This window comes from Nerophis ophidion, linkage group LG19 (genome assembly GCF_033978795.1).
Source record: "Nerophis ophidion isolate RoL-2023_Sa linkage group LG19, RoL_Noph_v1.0, whole genome shotgun sequence".
In the NCBI taxonomy this organism is placed as follows: Eukaryota; Metazoa; Chordata; class Actinopteri; order Syngnathiformes; family Syngnathidae; genus Nerophis; species Nerophis ophidion.
In genome coordinates this window covers 5194753-5213691 of record NC_084629.1, presented here as the reverse complement: position 1 = coordinate 5213691, position 18939 = coordinate 5194753, and the positions used below count along the sequence as shown (strand labels likewise).

Here is an 18939-nt window from a genome sequence, read left to right as displayed (position 1 = left end):
TCCGTTGAAAAATGTGGAAATGGTGGAAGTTTGAAAAATGGGCAATGAGTTGAAATGGTTGGTGTTGGAATTTTTTAAATCGGTCGAGAAATGTTGAAGTAGTAACATGTTGGATTGAGAAATGGTTTCACCGAATTTCGGGAAAACCGGCAAATTTTCCAATTAAAAAACTGCTTTGATTTTTTTTTTTTGGGTTGATTAAGAGGAATGTTTTGACAGTGGAACGGTTGAAATGCGTTGAAAATGTGGAAAGGAGTAGTCGCCAGAAAAAATGGTGAAATTAGGGCTTTGGAAAGTCAGGAATTTTAGAAAATCCTGGAATTTTTTTGAACTTGGAAAAAAGGTGGTTTCAATTTCCAGGATGGTGGAATGTGTTAAAGAAGGAATGGTTTGAATCGGTTGAAAAATGTGAAAATGGTGGAAGTTTGAAAAATGGGCAATGAGTTGAAATGGTTCGTGTTGGAATTTTTTTATATCGGTGGAGAAATGTTGAAGTAGTAACATGTTGAATTGAGAAATGGTTTCACCGAATTTCGGGGAAACCGATAATTTTTCCAATTCAAAAAACAACTTAGTTTTTTTGTCCTGATTAAGATGAATGTTTTGACGGTGGAACGGTTGAAATGCGTTGAAAATGTGGAAGGCGTAGTTACCAGAAAAAGGGTGAAATCAGGGCTTTGGAAAACCAGGAATTTTAGAAAATCCTAGAATTTTTTTGAACTTGGAAAAAAGTTCAATTTCCAGGATGGTGGAATGTGTTAAAGAAGGAATGGTTTTAATCGGTTGAAAAATGTGGAAATGACGGAAGTTTGAAAAATGAGCAATGAGTTGAAATGGTTGGTGTTGGAATTTTTTTAATCGGTCGAGAAATGTTGAAGTAGTAACATGTTGAATTGAGAAATGGTTTTACCAAATTTCGGGAAAACCGGGAATTTTTCCAATTCAAAAAACAACTTTGTTTTTTTTTACTGATTAAGAGGAATGTTTAGACAGTGGAACTGTTTTAATGCATTGAAAATGTGGAAAGGAGTAGTCGCCAGAAAAAAGGGTGAAATTAGGGCTTTGGAAAACCAGGAATTTTAGAAAATCCTGGAATTTTTTGGAACTTGTAAAAAAGATAGTTTCAATTTCCAGGATGGTGGAATGTGTTAAAGAAGGAATGGTTTGAATCGGTTGAAAAATGTGAAAATGATGGAAGTTTGAAAAATGAAAAATGAGTTGAAATGTTTGGTGTTGGAATTTTTTAAATCGGTCGAGAAATGTTGAAGTAATAACATGTTGAATTGAGAAATGGTTTCACCGAATTTCGGGGAAACCGGGAATTTTTCCAATTCAAAAAACAACTTAGTTTTTTTGTCCTGATTAAGAGGAATGTTTTGACGGTGGAACGGTTGAAATGCGTTGAAAATGTGGAAGGCGTAGTCGCCAGAAAAAGGGTGAACTCAGGGCTTTGGAAAACCAGGAATTTTAGAAAATCCTAGAATTTTTTTGAACTTGGAAAAAAGTTCAATTTCCAGGATGGTGGAATGTGTTAAAGAAGGAATGGTTTGAATCCGTTGAAAAATGGGCAATTAATTTTGAATGGGGAAAATGTTCGAGAAACCCTGAAATTCTGGGAAATCTGGGAACTTTTGGGAATTTGTCCAGGGAAAGCCTGCGTATCCGGAATAGGCTGAACAGTTTGAAGTGGGAACAGTTTGAATCGGGTGAAAACTGTGGAAAGTAGAGTGCGCCAAAATCTGGAAAAGAAGTTGAATAGAGTAGTATTAATGTAGAAAACCATATGTGTGAATGTTTTCAAGCATTCACACAATAATGCACTCAATTGCAGAAAAGGCAGTTTTGACTCTCAAAAATGTATTTCGGGGTTTGCATGGCAGCATGAAAATTGTTCTTTTTTTGTTTCAATTTTCCATCTCTGTTGCTCGACAAACACACTCAGCTCACAGCATTGCATTTGCCTGCACGCTCAGCAGCAACTAACTGCAGCCATTTATCGATAATGAGGCGCACTGGTGTGTTAGCGCCACCCACACCAAAAGTCATAAAGAACATGCAGGACAAAATAATAGTTCTGTGTCAATGTAACAGTTTAAGATGCACCGTTAGAAATACCAAGCTGCAGTTTTATAATATTCCATATATATTTATATTAGGAATGATGTTTGTTAAGAAGTATTGATTTCGATGCCATTATCCAATCCTCTTATGGACATACTTGCCAACCTTGAGACCTCCGATTTCGGGATGTGGGGCGATGGCGTGGTTAAGAGGGGTGGACTATATTTACAACTGTTGTGTTCGCAGTTGTGCAGTGCACTTTCTAAAAGCCGTAGATGTTATTGTCAAATATGCATGATTGATTGATTGATTGAAACTTTTATTAGTAGATTGCACAGTACAGTACAAATTCCGTACAATTGACCGCAATAAGTTTTTCAACTTGTTTAAGTCAGGGTCCACGTTAATCAATTCACAAATATATACTATCAGCATAATACAGTGAATTATTTACAATCCGGGGGGTGGGATGAGGAGCTTTGGTTGATATCAGTACTTCAGTCAACAATTGCATCAACAAAGAAATGGACATTGAAACAGTGTTGGTCTTACTTAGTAGGATATGTACAGCCAGCAGAGAACATAGTGAGTTCAGATAGCATAAAAACAAGTATATACATTAGAAATACATTCAATTATTTACATTAGGTTATTTACAATCCGTGGAGATGGGATGTGAATGGAGGATGATGAGTAAAGGGTTGAAGTTGCCTGGAGGTGTTGTGGTGCATGTACAGTAGATGGCAGTATTGTCCTGTTTAAGAGTGTCACATGTTGTTTACGGCAGACGAACTGCCTTAGGGTAGACGTAAACGTGACTGCTGTTGTTGTGTGTTGTTACTGCGCTGGGAAGACGTTAATGAAACTGCCTAACAATAAACCCACATAGGGAACCAAGACTTGCCCTCGATCATTCTACAGTTATAACGTCATTGGGCAGACACGCTCTATATACAAGTCACTCAGGTCCGCACGAAGCTGGAAGGGGCGTGGCCTCCGGCTCCGCCTGAATTTCGGGAGATTTTTGGGATAAAATTTGTCCTGGGAGGTTTTCGGGAGAGGCGCTGAATTTCCGGGAGTCTCCCGGGAAATCCGGGAGGGTTGGCAAGTATGCTTATCGAACCGATTCTCTTATCGAATCCAGATCGGTTGTTGTATGTGGGAAAAAAACACACAATACTTGGTTTAACAAAAACTCAATTTTGGCAGCCTTCACTTGTATTTTTTAAGACAACAATTAAATTAAATAAATAAACATTTACTGTTAGTTCCCCTTTAATTGGGCCAACTAAGAAAAATAGATGCAGGGAAAATCCTGCATTAATTTGTATTATTTATTAGACAGACCTGCAAACTCCGGAGCGGTGTACACTACAAGATACCGTTAACGTTATCAGACATATACAGAAAGGCCAACGTTAACGTTACCGTTAGCCACTGACTATGCTTAGGTAACATTAGTCTAGCTAAAATTACCGCAGTCCTGGTTGACATAAGCAGTAACGTTATTTTAGTCTAAAAGCTACAAGTGAGCAAATACGGAAATTAACCGGCAACAGTTAACGTTAGTTACTCACCGGCACTATCACTGGGACTGCAGGTTGAAGCAGAGGAATTGATTGATTGATTGATACTTTTATTAGTAGATTGCACAGTTCAGTACATATTCCGTACAATTGACCACTAAATGGTAACACCCCAATAAGTTTTTCAACTTGTTTAAGTCGGGGTCCACGTTAATCAATTCATGGTACAAATATATACTATCAACATAATACAGTCATCACACAAGTTAATCATCATAGTATGTACATTGAATTATTTACATTATTTACAATCCGTGTAGAGGGGCGTGCTTCGTCATTTCTGTCGCTGCTTTTTCACGTGTCGAAACACGACACGTTTCTCTAACATTCAGGTTATGTCCATCCTGAATATGTTTCAACATGTTTGTTGCACTGCTCCCCCTTACAGGAAAGCGAAGCCTGGCAATAATTACAGATAGCCGTTTCCTCGTCGTATTTCTTTGGAAAAGAGAGTTTTTTTCCAGTCCATTGTTTTTGCTGCTTCTGTGTCTGAATGACTGAGCTACGACATTTCCTGTAACACGGGATTCGAATATAGAACCAAATCTTTTTCTTTACTATAGTGCAGGGGTCGGCAACCCAATATGAAAGAGCCATATTGGACCAAAAATCCAAAAACAAATCTGTCTGGAGCCGCAAAACAAAATTAAAAGCCATATTACATACAGATAGTGTGTCATGAGACGTAAATTGAATTAAGAGGACTTAAAGGAAACTAAATGAGCTCAAATATAGCTACAAATGAGGCATAGTAATGCAATATGTACATACAGCTATCCTAAACAGAATATTAGCATCGATTAGCTTACAGTCATGCAGTGACCAAATATGTCTGATTAACACACTCCACACAAGTCAATAACATCAACAAAACTCACCTTTGTGCATTCATGCACAACGTTATAAGTTTGGTGGACAAAATGAGACGGAAAAAGAAGTGGCATAAAACACGTCTTAGAAAGTCGGAGAAAGTTATACATGTAAACAAACTAGGGTGAGTTCAAGGACTGCCAAAATCAGTAGGACAAAACGGCGCTCGCCAAATACTCGAATCAGTGAAGCATGTTTAATAAAAACAGTGTGCTTTATAGCAATTAGACAGGTTCGTGTTATGTTTGTCCTCCTACAGAACCAAATTAAAACAAAAAATATGTTTTTTTCACCTAATCATTTCCATTTTTCATATATTTTTGAAAAAGCTCCTGAAAGCCACTAGGGCGGCGCTAAAGAGCCGCATGCGGCTCCGGAGTCGCGGGTTGCCGACCCCTGCTATAGTGGCTTCGATAACGGCAGAGGTGGGTAGAGTAGCCAGAAATTGTACTCAAGTAAGAGTACTGTTACTTTAGAGATTTATTACTCAAGTAAAAGTAAGGAGTAGTCACCCAAATATTTACTAAAATTAAAAAGTATGTTGTGAAAAAACTACTCAAGTACTGAGTAACTGATGAGTAACCTGATTACGGGAACAAATAATGCACAAAAACATAAAAATAGCAATGAGCAAATTCAGAGCCAGGAATATCTCTTAAGCAACTAAAACAATATTATATATTAAATAATAGTACATTAAAATAAAATAAAAATAAGGCTCATTGAGCCACAATAACTTAACAGCACCATAGGCTCAGTAGGCATTCATTGATTGATTGATTGAAACTTTTATTAGTAGATTGCACAGTACAGTACATATTCCCTACAATTGACCACTAAATGGTAACACCCCAATAAGTTTTTCAACGTTAATCAATCACTTAATAAATGACCAAGTCGAGGTGATCTACCTCATATATACATATACACACACACATATCATATATACACACAAATATCATATATATATATTTATATAAATATATATACATTTATATATACAGTATATAATTTATATTTATTTATTTTGCCGTTTTTGTTGACATGTTAAAGGTGTTTTAATGAATATACATGCATGTTTAACATTTTATTTGTCCAGCTTCCATATTCGTTTTTATACACTTTACAAGAAATACATTGGCGGCAAACTCCGTAGCTTGCTAGCTTTTTTGCGCTGGCTTTCGGACTCTTATTTTGTTAGCGCAGGCGCGATGTAGCGGCACTTTTATTGTGAAGACAGGAACTGTGCGATCAGTCTTTAGGCTTTTGACGGGAAGTACGGTTGAAATAAAAAGTGTCTTTTTTCATTTACACTTTTGATTGATTGATTGAAACTTTTATTGGTAGATTGCACAGTACAGTACATATTCCGCACAATTGACCACTAAATGGTAACACCCCAATAACTTTTTCAACTTGTTTAAGTCGGGTCATGTGACCACCTGGCTCTGTTTGATTGGTCCAACGTCACCAGTGACTGCATGTGATTGGTGAAAGGCAGGCATGCGTGGATCCTACTTTGAAGCTCTGTCATAAACCAAAACAAACATTAACAGATCGATAAACAAAAGTAGCGAGTAGCGAGTCGAATGTAGATAAATGGAGCGGAGTAAAAGTAGCGTTTATTCTCTATAAATATACTCAAGTAAAAGTAAAAGTATGTTAGCCATGTCTTGGTTTAACTCTTATCTTACTGATAGGATGCAGTGTGTCTCCCATAACAATGTGACCTCGGACTACGTTAAGGTAACGTGTGGAGTTCCCAAGGTTCGGTCCTTGGCCCTGCACTCTTCAGCATCTACATGCTGCCGCTAGGTGACATCATACGCAAATACGGTATTAGCTTTCACTGTTATGCTGATGACACCCAACTCTACATGCCCCTAAAGCTGACCAACACGCCGGATTGTAGTCAGCTGGAGGCGTGTCTTAATGAAATTAAACAATGGAGGTCCACTAACTTTTTGCAACTCAACGCCAAAAAAATGGAAATGCTGATTATCGGTCCTGCTAGACACCGACCTCTATTTAATAATACAACTTTAACATTTGACAACCAAACAATTAAACAAGGCGACTCGGTAAAGAATCTGGGTATTATCTTCGACCCAACTCTCTCCTTTGAGGCACACATTAATATCGCTAAAATTCGCTCCATTCTGTCCAGTAAAGACGCTGAGATCATTATCCATGCGTTTGTTACGTCTCGCCTCGATTACTGTAACGTATTATTTTCGGGTCTCCCCATGTCTAGCATTAAAAGATTACAGTTGGTACAAAATGCGGCTGCTAGACTTTTGACAAGAACAAGAAAGTTTGATCACATTACGCCTGTACTGGCTCACCTGCACTGGCTTCCTGTGCACTTAAGATGTGACTTTAAGGTTTTACTACTTACGTATAAAATACTACACGGTCTAGCTCCATCTTATCTTGCCGATTGTATTGTACCATATGTCCCGGCAAGAAATCTGCATTCAAAGGACTCCGGCTTATTAGTGATTCCTAAAGCCCAAAAAAAGTCTGCGGGCTATAGAGCGTTTTCATTTCGGGCTCCAGTACTCTGGATTGCCCTCCCGGTAAAAGTTTGAGATGCCACCTCAGTAGAAGCATTTAAGTCTCACCTTAACACTCATTTGTATAAACAGACTCCCTTTTTAGACCAGTTGATCTGCCGTTTCTTTTCTTTTTCTCCTATGTCCCACTCTCCCTTGTGGAGGGGGTCCGGTCCGATCCGGTGGCCATGTACTGCTCGCCTGTGTATCGGCTGGGGACATCTCTGCGCTGCTGATCCGCCTCCGCTTGGGATGGTTTCCTGCTGGCTCCGCTGTGAACGGGACTCTCGCTGCTGTGTTGGATCCGCTTTGGACTGGACTCTCGCGACTGTGTTGGATCCATTGTGGATTGAACTTTCACAGTATCATGTTGGACCCGCTCGACATCCATTGCTTTCCTCCTCTCCAAGGTTCTCATAGTCATCATTGTCACCGACGTCCCACTGGGTGTGAGTTTTCCTTGCCCTTATGTGGGCCTACCGAGGATGTCGTAGTGGTTTGTGCAGCCCTTTGAGACACTAGTGATTTAGGGATATATAAGTAAACATTGATTGATTGATTGATTGCATAAAAACTACTCGTAGAAGTACAATTTATCCCAAAAATTACTCAAGTAAATGTAGCGCGTTACTACCCACCTCTGGATAACGGGAACCATCCATCCATCCATCATCTTCCGCTTATCCGAGGTCGGGTCGCGGGGGCAGCAGCCTAAGCAGGGAAGCCCAGACTTCCCTCTCCCCAGCCACTTGGTCTAGCTCTTCCCGGGGGATCCCGAGGCGTTCCCAGGCCAGCCGGGAGACATAGTCTTCCCAACGTGTCCTGGGTCTTCCCCGTGGCCTCCTACCGGTTGGACGTGCCCTAAACACCTCCCTAGGGAGGCGTTCGGGTGGCATCCTGACCAGATGTCCGAACCACCTCATCTGGCTCCTCTCGATGTGGAGGAGCAGCGGCTTTACTTTGAGTTCCTCCCGGATAGCAGAGCTTCTCACCCTATCTCTAAGGGAGAGCAGGAAACTCATTTCGGCCGCTTGTACCCGTGATCTTATCCTTTCGGTCATGACCCAAAGCTCATGACCATAGGTGAGGATGGGAACGTAGATCGACCGGTAAATTGAGAGCTTTGCCTTCCGGCTCAGCTCCTTCTTCACCACAACGGATCGATACAACGTCCGCATTACTTAAGACGCCGCACCGATCCGCCTGTCGATCTCACGATCCACTCTTCCCCCACTCGTGAACAAGACTCCTAGGTACTTGAACTCCTCCACTTGGGGCAGGGTCTCCTCCCCAACCCGGAGATGGCACTCCACCCACGGGAACCGTTTCTCAAAAAGGGATTCGAATCCATGAAATCTGTTTTTTTTTTTATCGATATTTAACCGATTTTCGAACATCATCCCTAATCCATATTCTATACTTTTTGCTGCCCTCAGTGTCTTTTTGGATAACATTGCATAGAAATAAACACAGGAGGCCCTCAGTCTCTTCCATCGCCTCCCGAACTGACACTTTACCTCTTGTGTGACGGTCTCAGGTACGAGAAGGTTCCCGTCATCCTGGTGGGCAACAAGGTGGACCTGGAGAGCGAGAGGGAGGTGTCGTCCAGCGAGGGCCAGGCCCTGGCCGAGGAGTGGGGCTGCCCCTTCATAGAGACCTCGGCCAAGAGCAAAACCATGGTAGACGAACTGTTCGCCGAGATCGTCCGGCAGATGGACTTCGCCGCCCAGCCCGACAAGGACGACCCCTGCTGCTCGTCTTGCAATATACAGTAGCCGGGGCGAGGAGAGGTTTGCGGCAGAGAGAGACCCGCACTGAGCACGCTGACACACATGCACATGCCAACTTGATGGTTGAACACCATGGAGTTATTGAAGCCTAAGTGACATTCATTATGTGAGTAATGGCGTCGAGAAACAATGAACAAGTACGACATACCCTCGCCTTATGTTGCTCTCATCATGGGACTTGTTTTTTTTTTTCTTCCTTTTTTTTTTTTTTAAAGATAACACTTCATTCTGCTGTGATTCTCTTTAGTTTCCTTGATGCATTTACTGTGACAAGCCAGCACACAACTCCAACAAGAGAAATATTTCCTGCAAGTACCAAGAAAGGATTGGAGTTGTGTACATTTTGTGCAGTGTTTTTCTACTCATCGCCGGCCTGAACCAAAGAGGTGACTTATGCGCATTTGATTCTGTTTTTTTTTTTTGTTAAACAAGGTAGTCTTCCACATATCATGCCGTTGACATTTTCAGTCCGTCAGTATTTGAGAATATTGTATGGATATATTGATTAATCCAATCTAAATCTTCTTGCAGTTGACTTCCAATGGAGTGCACTGCTCCGCCTTAACCAGCAGAGGCGCCGTTGTTTCAATCTCCAGATAAACCCAACACATATTTCTAGGGATGTTCCCATGCTGCCGATTCCAATACCAATCACCCATGTTTTAGATCAGCCGATACCGATCACATGCATTAACTGTAATTTGTTCTATTCATTTATGGTGAGTGATATTGACCGTTTAACAACATAAACACAATATTAAAACTAGTTCTTTGTTGTCTTTTTATTACCTACAACTGTTTGATGATCAATCCATCCTTCCATTTTCTACCGCTTATTCCCTTTTGAGGTCGCGGGGGGCGCTGGCGCCTATCTCAGCTACAATCGGGCGGAAGGCGGGGTACACCTTGGACAAGTCGCCACCTCATCGCAGGTTTAATGATCAAAATGTCAAATCTGCACTAACTAAACAAAAGCAGGCACTACTATCGAATTCTCATTTAAATCCTTTGGTTTTTCCCTCAAAGTCTTCTGGTCTCTACGTAAAATTATTAAGCAAGTTTGTAAACCTTCCCAAAAAAATTTTGCGAAAAAAGAAACAACCTAATCATGCTAGCACACACACACACACACCCATCCATCCATCAATTTTTACCGCTTATTCCATTTGGGGGTCGCGGGGGGCGCTGGTGCCTATCTCAGCTACAATCGGGCGGAAGGCGGGGTACACCCTGGACAAGTCGCCACCTCATCGCAGGGCCAACACAGATAGACAGACAACATTCAAACTCACATTCACACACTAGGGCCGATTTAGTGTTGCCAATCAACCTATCCCCAGGTGCATGTCTTTGGAAGTGGGAGGAAGCCGGAGTACCTGGAGGGAACCCACGCACTCACGGGGAGAACATGCAAACTCCACACGGAAAGATCCCGATCCCGGGATTGTACCCAGGACTACTCAGGACCTTCATATTGTAAGGTAGACACACTAACCCCTCTTCCACCGTGCTGCCCCACACACACACAAATACATACACATATATATATATATATACATACATACATATATATATATACATACAGGGCTTCACGGTGGCAGAGGGGTTAGTGCGTCTGCCTCACAATACGAAGGTCCTGCAGTCCTGGGTTCAAATCCAGGCTCGGGATCTTTCTGTGTGGAGTTTGCATGTTCTCCCCGTGAATGCGTGGGTTCCCTCCGGGTACTCCGGCTTCCTCCCACTTCCAAAGACATGCACCTGGGGATAGGTTGATTGGCAACACTAAATTGGCCCTAGTGTGTGAATGTTGTCTGTCTATCTGTGTTGGCCCTGCGATGAGGTGGCGACTTGTCCAGGGTGTACCCCGCCTTCCGCCCGATTGTAGCTGAGATAGGCGCCAGCGACCCCAAAAGGGAATAAGCGGTAGAAATGGATGGATGGATGGATGATTGATATATATACATATATGTAGGTGAGTGTATATATGTATGCATATATATATATGTATATATGTATACATATACGTATATATACATATATGTATGTATATATATATATGTGTATAGGTGTATATATATATTTATATATGTATATATATATATATACACATATGTATACATATATGTATGTATGCGGCACAAAATGGATGGATATGTATATGTTTGATTGATTGAAACCTTTATTAGTAGATTGCACAGTACAGTACATATTCCGTACAATTGACCACTAAAAGGTAACACCCCAATAAGTTTTTCAACTTGTTTAAGTCGGGGTCCACGTTAATCAATTCATGGTAATCAATTCATGTGTGTGTGTATATATATGTATATATATATGTATGTATATATATATATGTATATATATGTGTGTGTATACACGCTATGTCAGGAAAAAACACACAGGATATTTAATCCCTACAAGCCTGTTTCGCAGGTTTCCCTGCTCTTCAGGGGATCCAAACTGGGGAACAGGGAAACCTGCAAAACCGGCCTTTTAGGAATGAAATAGCCTCTGTGTTTTTTCCTGACCAAACGTATATTCCGCTCTACCCCGGTATTGAGCACTATAAAACGGATGAACCAGGGGATGGCCACTGATTTTCCAGATTGTGGTTAGAGTGTCCCCCCCCCCCCTGAGACTGAGAGGTTGTGAGTTCGGCCGAATCATACCAAAGACTACAAAAAACGGGACCCATTGCCTTCATGCTTGGGGATGGGTCAAATCCAGAGGACAAATTTCACCACACCTAGTTTGTGTGTAATAATCATTGGGAATTTTAACTACAAATTTCAAAAACATTTGTTCTCCACAAAAAAAAATGGACAAGTAATGTGAAGTTGAGGGGCAACAAATTCAACACATCAATCAATCAATGTTTATTTATATAGCCCTAAATCACAAATGTCTCAAAGGACTGCACAAACCACTACGACTACGACATCCACGGAAGAAACCACATAATGGCAAGGAAAACTCACACCCAGTGGGCAGGGAGAATTCACACCCAGTGGGACGCCAGTGACAATGCTGACTATGAGAAACCTTGGAGAGGACCTCAAATGTGGGCAACCGCCCGAAAGCAATGAATGTCGAGCGGGTTTAATATGATACTGTGAAAGTTCAATCCATAGTGGCTCCAACATAGCCGCGAGAGTTCAGTTCAAAGCGGATCCAAGACAGCAGCGAGAGTCCCGTCCACAGGAAACCATCCCAAGCGGAGGCGGATCAGCATCGTAGAGATGTCCCCAACCGATACACAGGCGAGCGGTCCATCCTGGGTCTCGACTCTGGACAGCCAGTACTTCATCCATGGTCATCGGACCGGACCCCCTCCACAAGGGAGGAGGATACATAGTAGAAAAAGAAAAGAAGCGGCAGATCAACTGGTCTAAAAAGGAGGTCTATTTAAAGGCTAGAGTATACAAATGAGTTTTTAGGTGAGACTTAAATGCTTCTACTGAGGTAGCATCTCGAACTGTTACCGGGAGGGCATTCCAGAGTACTGGAGCCCGAACGGAAAACGCTCTATAGCCCGCAGACTTTTTTTGGGGGCTTTAGAAATCACTAATAAGCCGGAGTCTTATGAACGCAGATTTCTTGCCGGGACATATGGTACACATGAAGTTACATGAAAACAAGAGTTCCGAACTTCCAACCAGAAGCCACAATTTGAAAAACGTCACTGTCCTCTAGTACTGATTTGAAATGAATGCCATTCTTTCTCGTGTGCACAGAACATTCTAGTAAGAAATACCAACACCGGTGGTAGTAACGACACCAACGACCAATAAACTGAAGCTGGTGTAAATATCGACTGAAGGGGTGTTATTTGTCAACTGTATGCAAGGCTAGTAAACGGGACACAATCAGGTGGATATAAGGCTGTAGAAGTGTGTAAACCAAACAGAAAAAATGTGTATTATTAGTTTTTCAACCAATTTCTTTCCACCCATGTGAGCATTTTGATTTGATGTTATTTTTCAACGTGGCCATTTACCTTTAAATCCTTCTCTAAGTGCTACCATTGACATCTGAGTAATAAAAAAAAGTGTGTTCAACACTTGAAAGGAGGCGTGCAGACTGTGCAGAAGTGTCCTTTAATGCATCACAAATACTTCATTAGCGTGTCTAATGATTGATACTTTTCATCCATCATCTTCCGCTTATCCGAGGTCGGGTCGCGGGGGCAACAGCCTAAGCAGGGAAACCCAGACTTCCCTCTCCCCAGCCACTTCGTCTAGCTCTTCCCGGGGGATCCCGAGGCGTTCCCAGGCCAGCCGGGAGACATAGTCTTCCCAATGTGTCCTGGGTCTTCCCCGTGGCCTCCTACCGGTTGGACGTGCCCTAAACACCTCCCTCGGGAGGCGTTCGGGTGGCATCCTGACCAGATGCCCAAACCACCTCATCTGGCTCCTCTCCATGTGGAGGAGCAGCGGCTTTACTTTGAGTTCCTCCCGGATGGCAGAGCTTCTCACCCTATCTCTAAGGGAGAGACCCGCCACACGGCGGAGGAAACTCATTTCGGCCGCTTGTACCCGTGATCTTATCCTTTCGGTCATGACCCAAAGCTCATGACCATAGGTGAGGATGGGAATGTAGATCGACCGGTAAATTGAGAGCTTTACCTTCCGGCTCAGCTCCTTCTTCACCACAACGGATCGGTACAACGTCCGCATTACTGAAGACGCCGCACCGATCCGCCTGTCTATCTCACGATCCACTCTTCCCTCACTCGTGAACAAGACTCCTAGGTACTTGAACTCCTCAACTTGGGGCAGGGTCTCCTCCCCAACCCGGAGATGGCACTCCACCCTTTTCCGGGCGAGAACCATGGACTCGGACTTGGAGGTGCTGATTCTCATTCCGGTCGCTTCACACTCGGCTGCGAAACGATCCAGCGAGAGCTGAAGATCCCGGTCAGATGAAGCCATCAGGACCACATCATCTGCAAAAAGCAGAGACCTAATCCTGCGGTTACCAAACCGGAACCCCTCAACGCCTTGACTGCGCCTAGAAATTCTGTCCATAAAAGTTATGAACAGAATCGGTGACAAAGGACAGCCTTGGCGGAGTCCAACCCTCACTGGAAACGTGTTCGACTTACTGCCGGCAATGATACTTTTACAGGTGCTTATTCCCCAATCGCCTTCTTCCATCCGAGGAAGAGAGAGAATAGAGGCTTGGCAAGTTGCTCCCAGGATTTCGTGGAGGTTGTGTGATGTCCAGTGTGGACCAACCTATGTCTATACTTGTGTTACCAGTGAGGCTTGCACAACAATCGCTATGTTGTGTGTCCTCCATACTGCAGGGCAACTACACTACAGAGGTAATATATCTTTTGAAAAGAAAGAAAGAGCATTTATAATGAAATTGGAGCCAGTAAATGTTCACAACTGTTTTCATTAATTTTACAAACTCCGTTTAACGTGTGAGTTGGGAAATTGTGTTAGATGTAAATATAAACAGAATACAATGATTTGCGAATCATTTTCAAGCCATATTCAGTTGAATATGCTACAAAGACAACATAGTTGATGTTCAAACTGATAAACATTTTTGTTTCTTGCAAATAATCATTAACTTTAGAATTTAATGCCAGCAACATGTGACAAAGAAGTTGGGAAAGGCGGCAATAAATACTGATAAAGTTGAGGAATGCTCATCAAGCACTTATTTGGAACATCCCACAGGTGTGCAGGCTAATTGGGAACAGGTGGGTGCCATGATTGGGTATAAAAACAGCTTCCCAAAAAAATGCTCAGTCTTTCACAAGAAAGGATGGGGCGAGGTACACCCCTTTGTCCACAACTGCGTGAGCAAATAGTCAAACAGTTTAAGAACAAAGTTTCTCAAAGTGTAATTGCAAGAAATTTAGGGATTTCAACATCTATGGTCCGTAATATCATCAAAAGGTTCAGAGAATCTGGAGAAATCGCTCCACGTAAGCGGCATGGCCGGAAACCAACATTGAATGACCGTGACCTTCTATCCCTCAGACGGCGCTGTATCAAAAACCGACATCAATCTCTAAAGGATATCACCACATGGGCTCAGGAACGCTTCAGAAAACCACTGTCTCTAAATACAGTTCGTCGCTACATCTGCAAATGCAAGTTAAAGTTCTACTATGCAAAGCGAAAGCCATTTATCAACAACATCCAGAAACGCCGCCGGCTTCTCTGGGCCCGAGATCATCGTAGATGGACTGATGCAAAGTGGAAAAGGGTTCTGTGGTCTGACCAGTCCACATTTCAAATTGTTTTTGGAAATATTCGACATTGTGTCATCCGGACCAAAGGGGAAGTAAACCATCCAGACTGTTATTGACGCAAAGTTCAAAAGCCAGCATCTGTGATGGTATGGGGGTGCATTAGTGCCCAAGGCATGGGTAACTTACACATCTGTGAAGGCACCATTAATGCTGAAAGGTACATACAGGTTTTGGAACAACATATGCTGCTATCTAAGCGCTGTCTTTTTAATGGACGCCCCTGCTTATTTCAACACTGACAATGCCTAGCCACATTTAGCACGTATTACAACAGCGTGGCTTCGTAAAAAAAGAGTGTGGGTACTTTCCTGGCCCACCTGCAGTCCAGACCTGTCTCCCATCGAAAATGTGTGGCGCATTATGAAGCGTAAAATACGACAACGGAGACCCCGGACTGTTGAACGACTGAAGCTCTACATAAAACAAGAATGGGAAAGAATTCCACTTTCAAAGCTTCAACAATTAGTTTCCTCAGTTCCCAAACGTTTATTGAGTGTTGTTAAAAGAAAAGGTGATGTAACACAGTGGTGAACATGCCCTTTCCCAACTACTTTGGCACATGTTGCAGTCATGAAATTCTAAGTTAATTATTATTTGCAAAAAAAACATAAAGTTTATGAGTTTGAACATCAAATATCTTGTCTTTGTAGCATATTCAATTGAATATGGGTTGAAAAGGATTGGCAAATCATTGTATTCCGTTTATATTTACATTTAACACAATTTCCCAACTCATATGGAAACGGGGTTTGTATAATAATTTACTATAACACATTTTTACAGAAATTTACTGTACCAGCAGTGCTGGGATTATAGAGTTATTGCTGTAACTTCACAATTGTAATTTTATAATTAATTAAAGCTACCTATATGCTGTAACTTTGCAGATGTATTTTTTTCCAGTTAATTACTCTCAGTTTTCATTAAACACCACTTACTGTACAAGACGGTGCAACGTAGTCCAAGGAACCCCTTCAGAGACAAATCACTTTAAATGTACAGTAATTTGTTGTGATTTTACAGTTAGTGTTGTCCCGATACCAGTATTTTGGTACCGGCTTCTGATTGGGTCAGCCTCAGGTACCATTGCTGAGGACTAAAGTGTGGTGTTGTTATAATGTCAAAAGGGCTGTCATAATGTTTAAAAACTTACTTAGAAGTGGTAATCAGTTTTTTATGCCCTAGCTATGAATATATGTCATTTATTTTTAAATAATACATTTGATTTTATGTACAAAAACCTCACAGAATATCCGTCCCAAAAAATAATACTGTAGCGAAAAATCCCAATTCCAAACCGATGCCAGCCCCGAAACACCCCAAATAGTAATCCACGTAGCAATTGAGAAGATGTAGAAACATAACAAAAAAACAACGAAAAGGTCAAACAAAAATGAATAGTATCAGCAACGGTATCAACAATAATGAAAATAGCAACATAACACTGATCAAAGCATAAAACTATTGTCCGATCGGGTTGAGTTTTTCCTTGCACTGATGTGGGCTCCGAGCCGAGGATGTCGTTGTGGCTTGTGCAGCCCTTTGAGACACTTGTGATTTCGGGCTATATAAATAAACATTGATTGATTGATTGATTGATTAACAACAGCAAGCAAACACATCACTGTTATTATCATTAATCATTTTCATGGCCATTCCAGCAAATAAAAATAAAAACTTCCTCCCACTTCCAAAGACATGCACCTGGGGATAGGTTGATTGGCAACACTAAATTGGCCCTAGTGTGTGAATGTGAGTGTGAATGTTGTCTGTCTATCTGTGTTGGCCCTGCGATGTCCAGGGTTTACCCCGCCTTCTGCCCGATTGTAGCTGAGATAGGCGCCAGCGCCTCCCGCGACCCCAAAAGGGAATATGCGGTAGAAAATGTATGGATGGAATATCTGAATTTCTCCCATTGTATAGTCTTTTTATTTTTCTAGTCCTTCACTCTCACTTTCCTCATCTACGAATCTTTCATCCTCGCTCAAATTAATGGGGAAATCGTCGATTTCTCGGTCCGAATCGCTCTTGCTGCTGGTGGCCATGATAGTAAACAATGTTCAGATGTGAGGAGCTCCACAACCCGTGACGTCACGCGCACATCGTCTGCTACTTCCGGTACAGGCAAGGCTTTTTTATCAGCACCAAAAGTTGCGAACTTTATCGTGGATGTTCTCTACTAAATCCTTTCAGCAAAAATATGACCATATGGCAAAATGATCAAGTATGACACATAGAATGGACCTGCTATCCCCGTTTAAATAAGAAAATCTCATTTCAGTAGGCCTTTAAGTGCGCCTTATAGTCCGGAAAATACAATACAAAAAAAGCTTGTTTGTCAGAAATAAAACAAAATGTATTCAGATATTTAATTGTGTAGATTGCAGGTTATTTCCCCAATGGCTTCAAACAGGTTCTGGCATGAATTCAGTCAAAAACGTTCCAAAACGCTTCCATATGCATGCTTTAAAGGGGAGCATTATCACAATTTCAAAAAGGGTTAAAAACAATAAAAATCAGTTCCCGGTGGTTTGTTGTATTTTTGGAAGTTTTTCCAAAATTTTACCGGTCTCGGAATATCCCTAAATAAAGCTTTAAAGTGCCTTATTTTCGGCTCTCTGCGAAGACACTGGCCATTTCCTCTGTGACGTCATACAGTGCTGCCAATGTAAACAAACAATGGGAATACCACAGCAAGATATAGCGACATTAGCTCGGATTCAAACTCGGATTTCAGCGACTTAAGCGATTCAACAGATTACGCATGTATTGAAACAGATGGTTGGAGTATGAAAATATTGAAGAAGAAACTGAAGCTATTGAGCGAATAGCTATTGACGCTATTCATAGCCATAGCATGGCCGAATAGCTGCGTTAGCATCGCCGGTAAAATGTGCGGACCAAACGATCAGGACTTTCGCATCTTGTGACACTGGAGCAACTTAAATCCGTCGATTAGTAAGTGTTTGTTTCGCATTAAATGTGGGTGGAAGGAAACGTAATATAGTTGCAAATGCATCTACAGGTTATCCATACATATCTGTTCCATGTCCGCTTTAGCACCGCCGGTAAATAGCATGCTAGTATCGATTAGCGTAGCATGTTAGCATCGATTGGCTGGCAGTCAACATCAACAAAACTCACCTTTGTGATTTCGTTGACTTTATCGTTGCAAATGCATCTGCAGGTTATCAATACATCTCTGTGCCATGTCTGCTTTAGCACCGCCGGTAAATAGCATGTTAGCGTCCATTAGCGTAGCATGTTAGCATCGATTAGCTGGCAGTCAACATCAACAAAACTCACCTTTGTGATTTCGTTGACTATCGTTGCAAATGCATCTGCAGGTTATCCACACATCTCTGTGCCATGTCTGCTTTAGCACCGCCGGTAAATAGCATGTTAGCGTCCATTAGCGTAGCATGTTAGCATCGATTAGCTGGCAGTCAACATCAACAAAACTCACCTTTGTGATTTTGTTGACTATCGTTGCAAATGCATCTGCAGGTTATCCACACATCTCTGTGCCATGTCTGCTTTAGCACCGCCGGTAAATAGCATGTTAGCGTTCATTAGCGTAGCATGTTAGCATCAATTAGCTGGCAGTCACGCTGCGACCAAATATATCTGATTAACACATAAGTCAACATCAACAAAACTCACCTTTGTGATTTAGTTGACTTTATATTTGCAAATGCATCTGCAGGTTATCCATACATCTCTGTGCCATGTCTGCTTTAGCATCGCCGGTCAAATGTGGAGACACTTTGGTACATTCAATGGGGGTCTGGCGGCAGACACTTTGG

The 18939-nt window shown here is 41.9% G+C and overlaps 1 protein-coding gene across 3 annotated transcripts in view; it reads left to right on the top strand.

Moving 5' to 3' along the window:
• LOC133537899 (ras-related protein Rap-2a) overlaps positions 1 to 18939 on the top strand; it is a 69781-nt gene that overhangs the window by 37571 nt on the left and 13271 nt on the right. Inside the window, exons 2-3 of one of the 3 annotated variants that reach the window (XR_009802880.1) lie at positions 8610 to 9248; positions 13990 to 14188. Coding sequence is in view for 1 of the 3 variants with exons in the window: in XM_061879042.1 (XP_061735026.1) it covers positions 8610 to 8847 (238 nt within the window). In the remaining 2 variants the exon portion in view is untranslated. Of the gene's footprint in view, positions 1 to 8609; positions 9629 to 13989; positions 14189 to 18939 lie in introns of those variants that run through there. The other 2 variants (XR_009802881.1, XM_061879042.1) reach the window with 2 other exon arrangements.